General features: G+C 29.6%; 2 protein-coding genes across 3 annotated transcripts in view; one reads left to right on the top strand and one right to left on the bottom strand.

Annotated features, from left to right (window-relative positions):
• Positions 1-12,380, bottom strand: part of LOC111415804 (uncharacterized) — a 34,985-nt gene extending 22,605 nt beyond the window's left edge. Inside the window, exons 1-2 of the mRNA XM_023047676.2 lie at positions 12,168-12,380; positions 11,985-12,112 (exon numbers count right to left, since the gene is read on the bottom strand). Of these exons, the coding sequence (XP_022903444.2) occupies positions 11,985-12,070 (86 nt within the window). The 5' untranslated portion in view covers positions 12,071-12,112; positions 12,168-12,380. The remainder of the gene's footprint in view (positions 1-11,984; positions 12,113-12,167) is intronic.
• The window catches only part of LOC111415802 (bridge-like lipid transfer protein family member hobbit), a 56,180-nt gene that overhangs the window by 23,428 nt on the left and 14,145 nt on the right, over positions 1-18,607 (top strand). For both annotated transcript variants that reach the window (XM_071196070.1, XM_023047670.2), the window contains exons 4-13: positions 3,363-4,013; positions 4,065-4,368; positions 10,054-10,342; positions 10,393-10,517; positions 10,566-11,482; positions 12,810-12,983; positions 13,039-13,648; positions 16,992-17,185; positions 17,239-17,952; positions 18,005-18,341. In XM_071196070.1, coding sequence (XP_071052171.1) covers positions 3,366-4,013; positions 4,065-4,368; positions 10,054-10,342; positions 10,393-10,517; positions 10,566-11,482; positions 12,810-12,983; positions 13,039-13,648; positions 16,992-17,185; positions 17,239-17,952; positions 18,005-18,341 — 4,312 coding nt within the window. In that variant the 5' untranslated portion in view covers positions 3,363-3,365. The remainder of the gene's footprint in view (positions 1-3,362; positions 4,014-4,064; positions 4,369-10,053; positions 10,343-10,392; positions 10,518-10,565; positions 11,483-12,809; positions 12,984-13,038; positions 13,649-16,991; positions 17,186-17,238; positions 17,953-18,004; positions 18,342-18,607) is intronic.

Here is an 18,607-nt window from a genome sequence, read left to right as displayed (position 1 = left end):
CTAATGGCTAAATTTGAATATTTCTAGTTCTAAGTCTTGTGTTAGTTCTAGTGCAAAACTATGAGTATGAAAATTTAACATAAAATTTTTCATTAATAACTTTCAAAATTCACCAATTATTAATTAAAGTATCCTCTTTTTAATGCAAAAAGCCGTTTTGAAAAATCGCTTTTAGATCTTGAGAAATAAATTTTTGAAATGATCGAAAATTTTTTCGAATTTTGCAATTTTCGTCGATTAAGTTTCAAAAATTCGTATAAAATCGATTTCTTGGACTATGAGTATAAAAATTTCCGAAAATGTTAATAAAAGTGTCCTCTTTCCAATGAACCAACACGTTTTGAAAAATAACTTTTAGTTTTTGAGAAAACAATATTTGAAGTTTTGATAAAATTTTCGATGTTGCAATTTTCATCGATAACTTTCAAAATTCGCTATAAAATTGATTTCTTGAAGGATCTTTGTGGAAATATCACCAATTATTAATTAAACTATCCTCTTTTTAATGCAAAAAGCCGTTTTGAAAAATCACTTTTAGTTCTTGAGAAATAAATTTTTGAAATGATCGAAAATTTTTTCGAATTTTGCAATTTTCGCCGATTAAGTTTCAAAAATTCGTATAAAATCGATTTCTTGGACTATGAGTATAAAAATTTCCGAAAATGTTAATAAAAGTGTCCTCTTTCCAATGAACCAACACGTTTTGAAAAATAACTTTTAGTTTTTGAGAAAACAATATTTGAAGTTTTGATCAAATTTTCGATGTTGCAATTTTCATCGATAACTTTCAAAATTCGCTATAAAATTAATTTCTTGAAGGATCCTTGTAGAAATATCACCAATTATTAATTAAAGTATCCTCTTTTTAATGCAAAAAGCCGTTTTGAAAAATCGCTTTTAGATCTTGAGAAATAAATTTTTGAAATGATCGAAAATTTTTTCGAATTTTGCAATTTTCGCGTATTAAGTTTCAAAAATTCGTATAAAATCGATTTCTTGGACAATGAGTATAAAAATTTCCGAAAATGTTAATAAAAGTGTCCTCTTTCCAATGAACCAACACGTTTTGAAAAATAACTTTTAGTTTTTGAGAAAACAATATTTGAAGTTTTGATAAATTGCAATTTTCATCGATAACTTTTAAAATTCGCTATAAAATTCATTTCTTGAAGGATCTTTGTGGAAATATCATCAATTATTAATTAAAGTATCCTCTTTTTAATGCAAAAAGCCGTTTTGAAAAATCACTTTTAGATCTTGAGAAATAAATTTTTGAAATGATCGAAAATTTTTTAAAATTTTGCAATTTTTGCCGATTAAGTTTTAAAAATTCGTATAAAATCGATTTCTTGGACTATGAGTATAAAAATTTCCGAAAATGTTAATAAAAGTGTCCTCTTTCCAATGAACCAACACGTTTTGAAAAATAACTTTTAGTTTTTGAGAAAACAATATTTGAAGTTTTGATAAAATTTTCGATGTTGCAATCTTCATCGATAACTTTCAAAATTCGCTATAAAATTCATTTCTTGAAGGATCCTTGCAGAAATATCACCAATTATTAATTAAAGTATCCTCTTTTTAATGCAAAAAGCCGTTTTGAAAAATCGCTTTTAGATCTTGAGAAATAAATTTTTGAAACGATCGAAAATTTTTTCGAATTTTGCAATTTTCGCGTATTAAGTTTAAAAAATTCGTATAAAATCGATTTCTTGGACAATGAGCATAAAAATTTCCGAAAATGTTAATAAAAGTGTCCTCTTTCCAATGAACCAACACGTTTTGAAAAATAACTTTTAGTTTTTGAGAAAACAATATTTGAAGTTTTGATCAAATTTTCGATGTTGCAATTTTCATCGATAACTTTCAAAATTCGCTATAAAATTGATTTCTTAAAGGATCCTTGTAGAAATAGCACCAATTATTAATTAAAGTATCCTCTTTTTAATGCAAAAAGCCGTTTTGAAAAATCGCTTTTAGTTCTTGAGAAATAAATTTTTGAAATGATCGAAAATTTTTTCGAATTTTGCAATTTTCGCCGATTAAGTTTCAAGAATTCGTATAAAATCGATTTCTTGGACTATGAGTATAAAAATTTCCGAAAATGTTAATAAAAGTGTCCTCTTTCCAATGAACCAACACGTTTTGAAAAATAACTTTTAGTTTTTGAGAAAACAATATTTGAAGTTTTGATAAAATTTTCGATGTTGCAATCTTCATCGATAACTTTCAAAATTCGCTATAAAATTCATTTCTTGAAGGATCCTTGCAGAAATATCACCAATTATTAATTAAAGTATCCTCTTTTTAATGCAAAAAGCCGTTTTGAAAAATCGCTTTTAGTTCTTGAGAAATAAATTTTTGAAATGATCGAAAATTTTTTCGAATTTTGCAATTTTCGCGTATTAAGTTTCAAAAATTCGTATAAAATCGATTTCTTGGACTATGAATATAAAAATTTCCGAAAATGTTAATAAAAGTGTCCTCTTTCCAATGAACCAACACGTTTTGAAAAATAACTTTTAGTTTTTGAGAAAACAATATTTGAAGTTTTGATAAAATTTTCGATGTTGCAATTTTCATCTATAACTTTCAAAATTCGCTATAAAATTAATTTCTTGAAGGATCCTTGTAGAAATATCACCAATTATTAATTAAAGTATCCTCTTTTTAATGCAAAAAGCCGTTTTGAAAAATCGCTTTTAGATCTTGAGAAATAAATTTTTGAATTTTTTTTTCGAATTTTGCAATTTTCGCGTATTAAGTTTCAAAAATTCGTATAAAATCGATTTCTTGGACTATGAATATAAAAATTTCCGAAAATGTTAATAAAAGTGTCCTCTTTCCAGTGAACCAACACGTTTTGAAAAATAACTTTTAGTTTTTGAGAAAACAATATTTGAAGTTTTGATAAAATTTTCGATGTTGCAATTTTCATCTATAACTTTCAAAATTCGCTATAAAATTCATTTCTTGAAGGATCTTTGTGGAAATATCACCAATTATTAATTAAAGTGTCCTCTTTTTAATGCAAAAAGCCGTTTTGAAAAATCACTTTTAGATCTTGAGAAATAAATTTTTGAAATGATCGAAAATTTTTTCGAATTTTGCAATTTTCGCGTATTAAGTTTCAAAAATTCGTATAAAATCGATTTCTTGGACTATGAGTATAAAAATTTCCGAAAATGTTAATAAAAGTGTCCTCTTTCCAATGAACCAACACGTTTTGAAAAATAACTTTTAGTTTTTGAGAAAACAATATTTGAAGTTTTGATAAAATTTTCGATGTTGCATATGATGATTCTTGAATTATACCAAAAATTTTAACATTATTTAATTTAATTAATTAAGTTTTTGTTTAGTTTATGGCAATTCATATGTATAATTTATCAGCAATGTTTTTGCAATCGGAGAGCCCTGGAGGGTTATTACACGCAACTGTTACTGAGTTACATTTAGATGGAAGTGTTTTACAAAACGCAAAAATTTTGTTGGTTAACGCCAATTTAACGGAATCATCAATTAAAATTTTACGACGTTCCGAGCGGCAAGGGAACGACGATAGTTGTTTGGGCGAATTAAGCTTTGCAATCGCATTAGAAGCGATGCTCATAGCTCAAGGTCCATTATCTTTCGATACCTTACAAATTGTTATGTCGCAAACGAACGCAACAATATACGATGGGTTTTACGGGTTATTACCGGCAAATAATCCCTATAAAGAAGAAACAAAAATAAGCGGTGATCTACAAAACGGCTCATTCGAGAGAATTTGTCCCATTATACCCAAAAATTTTACAATTACAATCGCCGATACGCATTTACAAGGAATGAGGGAGAACGGAAGATTGGATTTTCGGTCTTGTTTGGAGAAGTTATCGCTCGGGTGGCAATTTAAACCGAGTGTTCACGATTCTTGTTATTTTAAAACTGATTTGGTTCTAACTGATTGGAAAGTTGAAAATATTAAGGAACAACTTTTAGTTTTGAAACAAATTTCGTTGTCAATGGAAGTAAGTTGGAGTTGTTGTGATATAATAATAATTAATTTCATTGTTTTTTAGCTTTGTGAAAATTTATTAACGCTTAGGATAAGTTTAGACACCCTTTCGATTTTATATAATCACTCGGTGATTTTTAATTGGTACAAAACTAATTTTATGAGGAATTTGCAACATTTAAAACCCAAAAATGATTTAATTGTAACAAAAAAGGAATCGTTCCTAACTAAATTATTAAAACAAATTATTATTAATTGTTGTATCCAACTAGAACACATAAACGTTCTTGTTAAATTAGATAATAATAATTCAACTTTTGGATTATCCCATATGAAGGCGGTTTTAACACAATCCGTTGATCGTAGAGGTAATTATCACAATGTTTTAATTTTTTTATTACACCTTACTGCTTAATGTGTCATATATGGGACACTTTCTGTGCTTCATTAATACAGGGTGGCTAAATAAGTGCGCATATCGTGGAAACTACTTCTTGTAGACTCTTGCGCTAAAAAATTTGACGACTAAATTGGCTAAGAGAAAATCCTGGAAATTATTTTCAATTTTTTAAGATAATCACGGTATTTTTTTTTCAGAATTCCGCTCTATTAACATAACAAAAAGTATGCATTTTAAAGTTTAGATAAATTATAGTTTTTTTTTGTTAAAACACTTCAATTTTGACATATTTGTAATCTTCATTAAAACTCCTTTAAATTGAGTACAAACACGACATATTTATCTTCAATATTAATGAAGTTATGGTCAACTTCCGGTTAAGAATGTCAACGTCAATTTTGACATATTTGTAATCGTCGTGAAAAATCCTTTAAAATGAGTCCAAACATGATACGTTTAATTCCAATATTACTCGAGATATAAGCAACTTCCGGTTTGAAATGTCAATGTCATTTTGACATATTTATAATTTTTATAAAATGTCTTAATATTTGTCACAAAAACAAAAATATAACAAAAAAAAAAAAAATTAAGGTTGGTATTAATATATAAAAATTAAATTTCTATCTTCATTGTTGCTAACTTCGGGTTTAACGCTTTTTATTCTAACTTTTTTGTTTTTTGAGATAAGTGCGTCATCTTTGGACTCATTTTAAAGGTTTTTTAATGAAGATGACAAATATGTCAAAATTGACGTTGACGTTTCAAACCGGAAGTGATTGTATTTCCGTTAATATTAAAGTTAAATATGTCGAGTTTGGACTCATTTTAAAGGATTTTTTATGAAGATTACGAATATAATAATAAAATTAAAGTTGAAAAATATGCAAAATGGTGATATCTTATGCTAACTAGATTATTAGTTACTAATTTACAAAATTAAAGTTTAAAAAGTTGTAATAGACAAACTATTGAAAATACATCAAAAATAATGACCCAAAAGACAGGTTAAAAATAAAAAGAAAGTGCGGAAAAGTGACTAACACCAGATTAACTTCGGTTATAAAACTTCTATTGTATGATAACTAATTTCAGGTTTAAAATGTCAACCTCAATTTTGATATATTTGCAATCTTCATTAAAAATCTTTTAAAATGAGTACAAACACGACATATTTATCTTCAATATTAATGAAGTTATGGTCAACTTCCGGTTAAGAATGTCAACGTCAATTTTGACATATTTGTAATCGTCGTGAAAAATCCTTTAAAATGAGTCCAAACATGATACGTTTAATTCCAATATTACTCGAGATATAAGCAACTTCCGGTTTGAAATGTCAATATCATTTTGACATATTTATAATTTTTAAAAATGTCTTAATATTTGTCACAAAAACAAAAATATAACAAAAAAAAATAAAAAATTAAGGTTGGTATTAATATTTAAAAATTAAATTTCTATGTTCATTGTTGCTAACTTCGGGTTTAACGTTTTTTATTCTAACTTTTTTGTTTTTTGAGATAAGTGCGTCATCTTTGGACTCATTTTAAAGGTTTTTTAATGAAGATGACAAATATGTCAAAATTGACGTTGACGTTTCAAACCGGAAGTGATTGTATTTCCGTTAATATTAAAGTTAAATATGTCGAGTTTGGACTCATTTTAAAGGATTTTTTATGAAGATTACGAATATAATAATAAAATTAATGTTGAAAAATATGCAAAATGGTGATATCTTATGCTAACTAGATTATTAGTTACTAATTTACAAAATTAAAGTTTATAAAGTTGTAATAAACAAACTATTGAAAATACTTCAAAAATAATAACCCAAAAAACAGGTTGAAAATAAAAAAAAGTGCGAAAAAGTAACTAACACTAGATTAACTTCGGTTATAAAACTTCTATTATATGATAACTAACTTCAGGTTTAAAATGTCAACCTCAATTTTGACATATTTATAATCTTCATTAAAAATCCTTTAAAATGAGTACAAACACGACATATTTTTCTGCAATATTAATGAAGTTTTGGTCAACTTCCGGTTAAGAATGTCAACGTCAATTTTGACATATTTGTAATCGTCGTGAAAAATCCTTTAAAATGAGTCCAAACATGATACGTTTAATTCCAATATTACTCGAGATATAAGCAACTTCCGGTTTGAAATGTCAATGTCATTTTGACATATTTATAATTTTTAAAAAATGTCTTAATATTTGTCACAAAAACAAAAATATAACAACGTTGACGTTTCAAACCGGAAGTGATTGTATTTCCATTAATATTAAAGTTAAATATGTCGAGTTTGGACTCATTTTAAAGGATTTTTTATGAAGATTACGAATATAATAATAAAATTAAAGTTAAAAAATATGCAAAATGGTGAATCTTATACTAACTAGCGCTACCTATCGCTCCCCGATATATAACGCGGTCCATTTAATAAACTTGGTAACGTTGAAAAGAGCTTTTCTTGGACTACAAGTCCTACCTTATTTGTGCTGATTGTAAGTTGGTATGTTGCCACTAGAGGACATTTTTCGATATTACAAAAGAAATTTTGTGTTGAAACATAGCAAAATGAAGCCCAAACAAGCCAGTAAAAGCCGGGCGTCGATATCATGTTCCTAATTTAAAATATCGGTGAAAGAAGATTTAATGAGAAAATTCAATGGTTTTGATCAGTTGGGCAATCAGTTACCGATTTTACACACTTAACTTGTTTGAATATTTGTTTATGGGTGGTGTTATTAATGGTGTTTCAAACTCAACCTACAATCAGACAAGACATGGAAAATAGGAAAATAGTTTTGTAATTAATGTTTAAAACTATGTTTATTTTTGTCAATGTGCCAAATTTTCGCTTCTAAATGGACTAAAAACTAATAGAATTAGGAATGTTCTCAAAAGCGATAAAAAAACTATAATTTATATAAGCTTTAAAAGGCATAATACCTTTTTTTTTATGTTAATATAACGGAATTCCTTGAAAATCTGCATTTTCTAATTCAAGATGGCGCTTGCACCCCCTAGCGGCCATCTTAGAAACCTGAAAATAATTTCCAGCATTTTCTCTTAGCCACTTTAGTTAATAAATTTTTTACCGCAAGTCTCTACAATGAGTAGTTTCCTAGATACAGTACTTTGCACGCTTATTTGGCAACCTCTACAATTTGTGACATAAAGCTTTTTTCGAAATACTTTCAAAAAAGAGCAATTGTATACATAATAGGTTCGTTCCAACCGCACTTTTGACTGCCAATTGACAGTCACCAGCCTGCGCAGTTGAAAAGTGCTGTTCCATCCGACCCGTGGACGTGCCGCGGACTGGTCGGCGACAAGTTGTCATGAGTTCCAACGAGCGTCGGACGCGTTCATGTACGCGTCCGCGACAAGTCAAATGCGTACCTGGTTTCGACGGTGTACGGTTTGTCACGTTCTTTAGCGGTTGCGCATAACAGCGCATAACTCATTTCCAATTGTGCAGCCGGTCTGTTTGTATCTCTTATGGGTATCTTTACCATCAAGCGTGTCTGTCACGACGAGCTGAGTCTATATCTATGTGGCAAACTACTGGCACTATTTCTCTGAAAATTTGTATATAGCGTTTATCCGAGGTGCTCGTTTCAGCTAAAATATTTTCAGTTTTCTCCAACTTCCGGTTATACCGGAAATGGACCCAACTTCGTTATTTTAAATGGAATGCACCAATTTTTATAGAATTTTTGAGATCCACACTAAATTTTAATACAATTTGATACAAGTCATCATATGTCTAGAGTGCACCATTTATGAATTATTTCAGTTTTTTCGAAAATTATGGCAGATGCAACCCTTCATAATGAAAGTAATTTTTCGAAATTACAGGAGTCCGGCCAAATATTCTCAGGGTTTGCACAGAGAGGACCCATAGGTTACATAACCCTTTAAAAGTTTTTTGAAAAATTATACAGAGTTGTCAGAAATTTGCCCCGAATTTCCCTATCTCGAAAATTTCATCTTTTTAAATGGCAACCCCAATTTGGGGTTGCTTTTCAAGTATTATGTAAGCTGTGGGTCGTCTCTGTGCAAACTTTGACAATATTTGGCCGGACTCGACCGTAATTTCGAAAAATTATATTTATTGTGAAGGGTTGCATCTGCCAAAATTTTCGAAAAGACTGAAATAATTGAAAAATGACATGAAAGACATATGATGACTTATATCAAATTGTATTAAAATTTGGCGGGGATCTCGAAAATTCAATAAAAGTTGTTAAAATAACGAAGTTGGGGTCCATTTCCGATATAACCGGAAGTTGGAGAAATCTGAAAATATTTGAGCTGAAACGAGAACTTCGGGTAAACCCATATGCAAATTTTCACAAAAATAGTGCAGGTAGTTTGGCATATACATATAGACTCAGCTCGTCGTGACAGACCCTGTACAGGGTGTCCAAATTTCGATGGGTTTGTAGGGTATCTCAGTTATTATGAAAGATAGAAAGTTGCGGCTTTCGCGAACCTGAGCTACTTTTTTGTGAAGCTTACAATGGCGCAAACCAAATTTTCATAGCCCTCTTCGTTTTTGATATACAGGGAGTGTTTCCAAATTTACGATTTTCAGACACCTCCTGTATCTCGGCTATCCGGAAACGTAAAAACGGGTTCTAATAGATTTTTTCACGTAGAATCTAATGGTGCACGTAGAATTTTTCTAGTCGTCACGGTTTTTGAGTTATTAAGAGTTAAGTATTTTAGAAGTTGAGTATACAGTATTTGAGTTGTCTCAAAAACTCAAAAACCGTAATGACTAGAAAAATTCTACGTGCACCATTGGATTCCACGTGAAAAAATCTAGTAGAACCCGTTTTTACTTTTCTACTAAGTTTCCGGATAGCCGAGATACAGGAGGTGTCTGAAAATCGTAAATATCAAACACTCATCAAAAACGAAGAGGGCTATGAAAATTTGGTTTGCGCCATTGTAAGTTTCACAAAATCTTTCATCTCTATCTTTCATAATAACTGAGATACCCTGCAAACCCATCGAAATTTGGACACCTATACATTTGGATTTGGATTATTCTCTACTCTTTTACATGTTTCTGGTGTTTTGTTTAACAAATTGTTAAGAACTTTTATTTTATATGTATGTTTTATGATAAGTTTCATAGACAACTTAATCAAAAAAGTGAAAAAACATGCATATTTTTATTTCATTTTTCTAGTAAGGGTTATTATGGGGTTATTACGCTTTTTTTACATTTGTAATTAATGCTACTTTAGTTCATTATTGTTAAAAAAATGATTAAATGGATTTCGTTTGAAATGGTAAATTGTGGTTGCAGCGCTAACTATCGGCAGGGTTGGATATAAAACGTACATAGAAATTGAAAACCGTTCCAACAGCGGTGACGAAATGTACGCGTACAGGAACGTGTCCACGGACGAACATGCGCAGAAAAAAGTCCTGTACTAGTCGTGTACGCGTACACGACGAGTCAAATTTGTGCGGTTGGAACGAACCTAATATGTATACAATTGAGAATTGAGAATATTATTCTCAATAGTTTTGTGAGCTTCTCAGTAGGTTAATAGTGTAATAGACTTATTTTTAATTAAATATAAAAAATCATACAGTAAGGGATTAAAATTAATGTTTCAGATAGCTGCGCCCAAAGCATTTTACCTAAAAGCTTGGTTTCTGATCGTCATTGGAAAACGGAATTACTTTTCGAATCGATTTTTTGGAGCTTTAACGAGAGTTTTTACGAAAGAAATTTCAATGATGGCCGATTAAAAAGTTTGCATTATTGGGGAACCCCCCTCTACGTAGGGATGATCCTCATAACCTGCTCAACAACCCTAAAAGACATCAAAATTGAATCAATGCTAGATACCCTTCGTTTGGAATGGTCCAAAATGCTGGGAAATTACATCCTTTTTAGCTTAAAGTAAACCCCTATAAAATAAAATCCCAAATCATAAAAAACTTTATTTTTAGGTGCATCAAAGATTACGGGATTAATTTTAACGATAAACAACCCACAAAATCAACCCAAAAATTTAATCCATGCTTAACGTTAACCCTGTCGCATTTAAATTTCTTTTTACAATCGGAAAATGATGGTAAATCAATGAATTTAGATTTCACCCAATCAATTAATATGTTTTTAGAATACATTATAATGCGTTTGAACATGATTCAAATGGAAAAGTTCAAAAAATCTTCCTTTACAAACATAGAACATTTTAAACTACTTTCTGTTAAAAACAACGAGCCATTTTACACCTGTCAAAAAAGTGAGGAAATAACCAATTTTAAAATGTACATAAAATCTGCCCATGTCGATACATCCACGGCTAAAGAACTAGCTGAGACACGAATTGAATTGTTGGAGGAAATTGGAGCTTATTGGTCGTGCAATTTTCATTTGAGGTTATTTACGTTGACGCAAGAAATTCAAACTTGCATTGAAAACATTCGTTTTGAATTGGGCACGAAGAAAACGATTCCAACTAAAACGAATTTAAAAGTTTTTAACATCCACGTTTTTGGAGTTAGTGCTTTTTACATCGAAATTTCTGAAAAGCACAGTGTTAAAGTGGCTTTAAGTGACATGTCTGTTATTTATAAAGATGATAATTTATCGGTTATGAACAACACCGCGATTATCTCGATAGATGGGGCCGATATCTTCACTATACAAGGATTAGACTTGCACAGAGTTTTAGATAACACCACGATTCGCGAAGAAAGAAACGAAAATGAGTATTTCGTTTTGCCATGGAATAAAGTGTGGAGTGTCAACGTTAATTTATTTAGATTTTGTTTTCCCTACGAACACAATTACGCAGATGCCATACAAAACGAGTTTATTTCAATCTTTAAATGGTTAAAACAAGTACATGGAATGAAGAAGAAGAAATTCACCAACGATAGCCCGTTACCCAGCGATCTCTTAATTAACATAAAAGAATTTATCTTTGAAACAAGCGATGATCCTTTTGAAGTTAAACTCCGAGAAAATTTTGAGTTATTAGTTGATGAATTTAATGAGAGTTTAAAAAGAAGGAAAATGTTGAATGATAAGGTAAGAAATTTTTTATGGGGGGCCATTATTTAACTAAAATTTTAAACATTTATCTAGAACTAGATTTAACTAGTGTTAGTTCTAGTTTTAATTGTTATTCAGCGCTAGATTATTGTTAATTCTTATTGAACTAGAACGCCATCTCTGATTTATTAATCACAACATAGAAACGTCAAATTTTTAAGGTTATCTTTTTTGTTTAGAGGCCACTCATAACCTTCCAAACTTTACATTACATACCAAAAATTACGCTACGAACCTAATTTAACGTTTTAACAGGCTGATATGTACGATATAAGTATTAAATTTCTTTAATAACAAAGTTTTTAAGAATCTCCATGGTAACCAAAGTTTCTTATCAACGAAGTTTTGATTGTGGCGCCCTTTTCGATTTATTAATCACAATATAAGAAATGTCAAAATTTTGAGGTTATCAATAAATAAATATTAATTATTACAAATATACTAATTAAATAAAGAATTAGAAAGAATAAATAAATACCTGGAATTTAAAGCGTAGCAACTCCAATCAATTTCGCTGCTTTTTGCATTAACTCCTCTAGTAAATAAATCCAACTTTAATAACATTCCAGAAATTACACCACGACCCTAATTTAGCGTTTTAACAGCCTGATTTGATAGAAATAAGTATTAAATTTCTTTAATAACAAAGTTTTATAGTTACCTGGGAATATTTTAGGTGGAAACTCATGAATATATGAATCGGATGTATTTTTCTAATTTTAAAGAACGAATTTCGTTATTTAAACGATTATTTCTTCTTTTATCGATTAAAAATCGCATCATTTACTTTAATCGGCGTCTAATTTTATTGTAGTAATTGTAGCAATGAATCTCCATGGAAACCAAGGTTTCTTGTAAACGAAGTTGGCGCCATCTATGATTTATTAATCACAATATAAGAAACGTCAAAATTTTTAAGTTATTTTTTTTTAGTTTTTTTTTTATTCGTGATTATATTGTTATGACTTCTGGGACACCTCAAAACTTGACCGATATTTTCTAATTCTAGGTCTAGTGTTAGTTCTGGTTTTACACTAGAACTATCATTAGAACTAATTGTAAGACAACTGTAACCAACTTCACAACAATTTGTCAAAATTAAATGTCAATTTTATGAAACGTCATATTTTTTTACGATTAATTTATGCTTAAATCATACGAAAAAAGGAATTTATTTACGTTTCTTTAATGTTAATCGGTAAGAAAATCCAAAAAAAATTAAATTAAATTGACGTTTTTTGAAATTTTTACATAATATAACCTAATTTAATAATTTTCGTATTTTAAAAATGATTAATTTTAGGTTGATGAACTTCGCAAAACTCATCTACATCTTCCCGCGACGAAAGTTGAAGAGCTTTACGCAAATTTAAAAAAGAAAAATGCGGAAATTTACGTGCAGCGTTCGAAACAATTAAGTGCGGCCCCTCCACGAACTCGACTTTTCGCTTGTAGTATGACCAATTTGGAATTGATGGTGATTTAATCAATTAATGTTTGTTAATTACAACCAAACAAATTATTTTTAATAGATTTTAGCTGATCCATCAATACATGGTACTGAAAATGTAATTCGAATCATTCAAACAATCGATTCAGATTCGCCGTGGCCGGAAGATGGGCTTGAATTTTCAACTTTGTGGTGTCGAGTGATTTCGTGGACGTGTGATGAATGGAAAATTCAATTGAGGGATTTCCCACAACCGCTTCTTGATATTAAAGATTTTTGTATGTGCGGCCAATTAGCCGGGGCTGAACAAATGTCGCCGCGGAGAGCGATAAGAACCGTCTCGTTAGATTTAGGGGAACCTTATGGAACCGTTGAAATCGAGCGGGGGATGCAACCTTTGAAATTTTACCACGATTTGAGTTGCGAAATTAAATATTATAGTTACGCATTTGGGCCGTGTTGGGAACCGGTTCTTGCGCAATGCGATTTAAGCTTCGATAAGATTTTCCCACCATCGAAAGATCCATCTCCACGACTCCCATTTTGGGATAAAATGAGATTGTTGTTCCATGGAAGATTTACGGTTGTTATGCAACAACTTACCGTCCTTTTGCATGCTTCTTTGGACCCTTATAATACAACGGAAGAGATGGAATTAACTTGGAATAAACTTATCATGGATTGGACTAATGGTGAATTATTTTAATTAAAATTAAATTAAATCATTTTGTCCATGACTACTAATAATATATATAGGCCATTTTTTTTTCTATAATACTTGTCAAGGTAAATTTTTTAGGGTTTCTGTTGATATTATTAATACTAAATAGTTGAGGTTAAAATACTAAAAAAATTTTCTAAAAAGCCACCTGTGTAACCTGCATAGTACAGTAAACCTGTCTTTTTCACTTTTTATTTCATTCTTATTCAAAAAGTCGAATAACGAAAGCTCAAATAAACGTCAGCGTGACATATTATTTTCAAAGCATGATAAAACAAAACTCCCTGTCAATTTTGCCAACTTTACAACAATTTGACAGGTGTTATAGAAGAAAAACGAATATATCTTATAAATGAGTTTTCTAAAAGAAAAGGGTAGTCATTTTTCACAGAGTGAATAATCATTACATTCACAGGTAATCTAATATTTGAAACGTCAAAATTTCAAAAAACGTCAATTTAATTTAATTTTTTAGAACTTTCTAAAGGTTTCACATTAAATAAACGTAAACAAATTCCTTTTTTAGTATGTTTTAAGCATAAATTAATTAATTTTCGTAAAAAACATGAAGTTTCATAAAATTGATATTTAATTTTGACATATTGTTGTGAAGTTGGTTACTGTTGGTAACATTGAATTTGTGTCACATTGACGTTTAAACTTTATTCAAAAATTTATTTAATAAAATAAATGAGGTTAAAAAAAATTTTTTTCTCCACAATGGTTAGAATTTAAAAAATTTAACTTTTTGAGCTTATAAAGGAATGTTTGAGGTTGTATTACACCAAATTTTAAAGTTCCAAAATCAATAATACACTTTATATACATTTTTGAAAATCGCAAATTTAAATTGACGTTTATTAAAGAAAAAATTGTTCTCTCCAAAACGACTAGGAATTAAGAAACAAAACTTTTTGAGGTTATAAATTAACGTTTGATGTTATGTTATATCAAATTTGAACTTTTCAGAATGAACCATTCATTTTATATACATGTTTAAAAATTGTTGATAAATTTGACGTTTATCGTAAGTGAGGTTAAAAAAAATTTGTTTTCTCCAAAACGGTTAGGACTTAAGAAATGAAACTTTTTGAGGTTATAAAGGAATGTTTGAGGTTGTATTATACCAAATTTTAAAGTTCCAAAATTAATAATACACTTTATATACATTTTTGAAAATCGGAAATTTAAATTGACGTTTATTAAAGAAAAAATTGTTCTCTCCCAAACGACTAGGAATTAAGAAACGAAACTTTTTGAGGTTATAAATTAACGTTTCAAGTTAGCTTATCTCAAATTTGAACTTTCCAAGATGAACCGTTCATGTGATATATATTTTTAAAAATCGCTGATTAAATTTGACGTTTATCGTAAGTGAGGTTAAAAAAAATTTTTTTTCTCCAATACGGTTAGGACTTCAGAAATGAAACTTTTTGAGGTTATAAAGGAATGTTTGAGGTTGTATTATGCCAAATTTTAAAGTTCCAAGATCATTGATTCATTTTATAAACATTTTTGAAAATTGCTTATTTAAATTGATGTTTATTAAAAGTGAGGTTGAAGAGAAAATTGTTCTCTCCAAAACGACTAGGAATTAAGAAACGAAACTTTTTGAGGTTATAAATTAACGTTTCAAGTTAGCTTATCTCAAATTTGAACTTTCCAAGATGAACCGTTCATGTGATATATATTTTTAAAAATCGCTGATTAAATTTGACGTTTATCGTAAGTGAGGTTAAAAAAAATTTTTTTTCTCCAATACGGTTAGGACTTAAGAAATGAAACTTTTTGAGGTTATAAAGGAATGTTTGAGGTTGTATTATACCAAATTTTAAAGTTTCAAGTTCAATGATTCATTTTATAAACATTTTTGAAAATTGCTTATTTAAATTGACGTTTATTAAAAGTGAGGTTGAAGAGAAAATTGATCTCTCCCAAACGACTAGGAATTAAGAAACGAAACTTTTTGAGGTTATAAATTAACGTTTCAAGTTAGCTTATCCCAAATTTGAACTTTCCAAGATGAACCGTTCATGTGATATATATTTTTAAAAATCGCTGATTAAATTTGACGTTTAGCGCAAGTGAGGTTAAAAAAAAATTTTTTTCTCCAATACGGTTAGGACTTCAGAAATGAAACTTTTTGAGGTTATAAAGGAATGTTTGAGGTTGTATTATACCAAATTTTAAAGTTCCAAGATCAATGATTCATTTTATAAACATTTTTGAAAATCACAAATTTAAATTGACGTTTATTGAAAGTGAGGTTGAAGAGAAAATTGATCTCTCCCAAACGACTAGGAATTAAGAAAGGAATCTTTTTGAGGTTATAAATTAACGTTTCAAGTTAGGTTGTCCCAAATTTGAACTTTCCAAGATGAACCGTTCATGTAATATATATTTTTAAAAATCGCTGATTAAATTTGACGTTTATCGTAAGTAAGGTTAAAAAAAATTTTTTTTCTCCAATACGGTTAGGACTTCAGAAATGAAACTTTTTGAGGTTATAAAGGAATGTTTGAGGTTGTATTATACCAAATTTTAAAGTTTCAAGATCAATGATTCATTTTATAAACATTTTTGATAATCGCAAATTTAAATTGACGTTTATTGAAAGTGAGGTTGAAGAGAAAATTGTTCTCTCCCGAACGACTAGGAATTAAGAAACGAAACTTTTTGAGGTTATAAATTAACGTTTGAAGTCATGTTATACCAAATTTGAACTTTGCAGAACGAACCATTCATTTGATATACATGTTTAAAAATCGTTGATAAATTTGACGTTTATCGTGAGGTTAAAAAAAATTTTTTTCTCCAATACGGTTAGGACTTAAGAAATGAAACTTTTTGAGGTTATAAAGGAATGTTTGAGGTTGTATTATACCAAATTTAAAGCTTCCAGGATGAGCCATTAATTTTATATATATATTTAAAATATTTCATTTAAATTGACGTTTATTGAAAGTGAGGTTATCCAAATAAATTAATTTCTCCTAAACGGCTTGGAATTAAGGAACGAACCTCATTGAGGTTATAAAAGAATGTTTGAGGTTATCTCATACCAAATTTAAAGTTTCCAAGATGAGCCATTCATTTTATATATATTTTTAAAAATCGCTTAATAAATTTGACATTTGTTAAAACTAAGGTTAAAAAATTGTTGTGAAGTTGGTAACATTGAATTTGTGTCACATTGACGTTTAAACTCTATTCAAAAACTTATAAAAATGAATTTATCAATTTCAATAGTAGTCGTGGACAAAGTATCTCATTATATGCTCCTATATAAATAATAATATCTATTTTTTGTTTAGCTAGGTTCTTATTTAAAGGAGATTTTAATATTTACGTGAGAACGGCTTCTAAATACGATGATTGCAACCTTTTACATTTACCAAATATGAAGTTAATAGTTGATATTTCTTGGTTGTGTCTTGCGAATCCGAACGATCACCACAACGTTATTTATTGCGCTCCAAACAAAATTCCGGAATATTCAATTAATCAAGTTAATTAATTGATTTATTATTTATTTGGTAATAATTAAGTAATTTGTTTTAGGTTCACGATTCATTTAGAGCATTCCGATCACAAAACGTAAATTTAGCAATAACTTTGGAGACAAAATCAATTTCGAATCAATCCCCAACGAACGCTGATATCCCAGTTTTATTACTTTTTGGGAGTACCTTGCGTTGGTTTGAGAATTTAAAATTAATTTTATCTGGAATAACTCGCCCAACGCGGCGAGGACCGATTTTTAACAACGTTCGGCCGAAAAAAGTCCAATTAAGCCGACACTATAAAAAGCTCCATCTCAGAATGAGCATTCATAAATTCCAAGTTTGTTATTGGATGTCGTTTGCGATGCAAAGAGGTTGCGAATTACTCGGTGGGCGATTATCACTGTGTTCGGAACATTCTTTATCGTTAATTCCGATTGATGATGGGTTAAAGCATCGTCCTAAAGCGGAATGGTCCATCGTTTACATGAATTCGGAATTAAACGACTCAGAAATCTGGTTAAAAAGCGCTTTACAAGATGATCCCGAAACCGAAAAGAGTTTCCGATTACCCGTTGAGAAATGTTACTGCTTATCGGTAGCTAAAGTTTCGTATGGAAGAGAAACCGTCGTTCCAAATCGAGAACATGTCGGTGAAAAAAACAAAGACACCCCAACCCATCGATTGGTTGTTTACGATTTAAAAGGTGCTTGGACTAAAAGTAATCGAAACGTAGCGTTTACCCTTTTCGATACGTTCGTTAAAAGCAAAGTATAAAATCATAAAACGTTTTAAAATAAATTTTATTTATTTATTGTTGTAGCAAATGAAAAAAAATTTATCGACGGAAGCTTTAAAAGGTTTCCGGAAAGAAACAAACACAACACCGCTTAAAAAACGGATTAATAATCAAGAGGGGCCGGGAACCCCTCCAAACGCGACGATTCAATCCATTCAAGCACAATCGCTACAAGACACACCATCACCATTAACTAAATTACAGTCCGTGCATGCCGTTAATATGCTTCAACAATTAATCGCAGAAGCCGAAAATAAAGCGGTTGTATTTAGCGATGATTTATCATCGGCTACGAGACAACAAAATTTACAGGGGCTTCAAGCGTGTCAAGAGGATGATGTACAACATAAAAATTGGCAAAGTAAGTTAATTTTAATATTTTAAGGTTATCTTGATTAATTTGACGTTTACGTCAAATTAATTAAATTAAAAAAAATCATTTATTTAGAATATTTTTTTAATTTAATATCAAACGCATTCAAATAATTCTAATATTAAATTTAAAAACATAATAAATTAATTATGTTTATTATTACTTATTACCATTCATATAATTAATTAAAAAAAAATTTACTAAATTTAAGTTGGTACTAATTTTTTTTTTGACGTTTATTTGACATTCAAAAT

This window comes from Onthophagus taurus, chromosome 5, assembly GCF_036711975.1.
Source record: "Onthophagus taurus isolate NC chromosome 5, IU_Otau_3.0, whole genome shotgun sequence".
NCBI classification, from domain to species: domain Eukaryota; kingdom Metazoa; phylum Arthropoda; class Insecta; order Coleoptera; family Scarabaeidae; genus Onthophagus; species Onthophagus taurus.
Note: the sequence above shows the minus strand (reverse complement) of the source record. Positions and strands in the feature narration are given on the sequence as shown.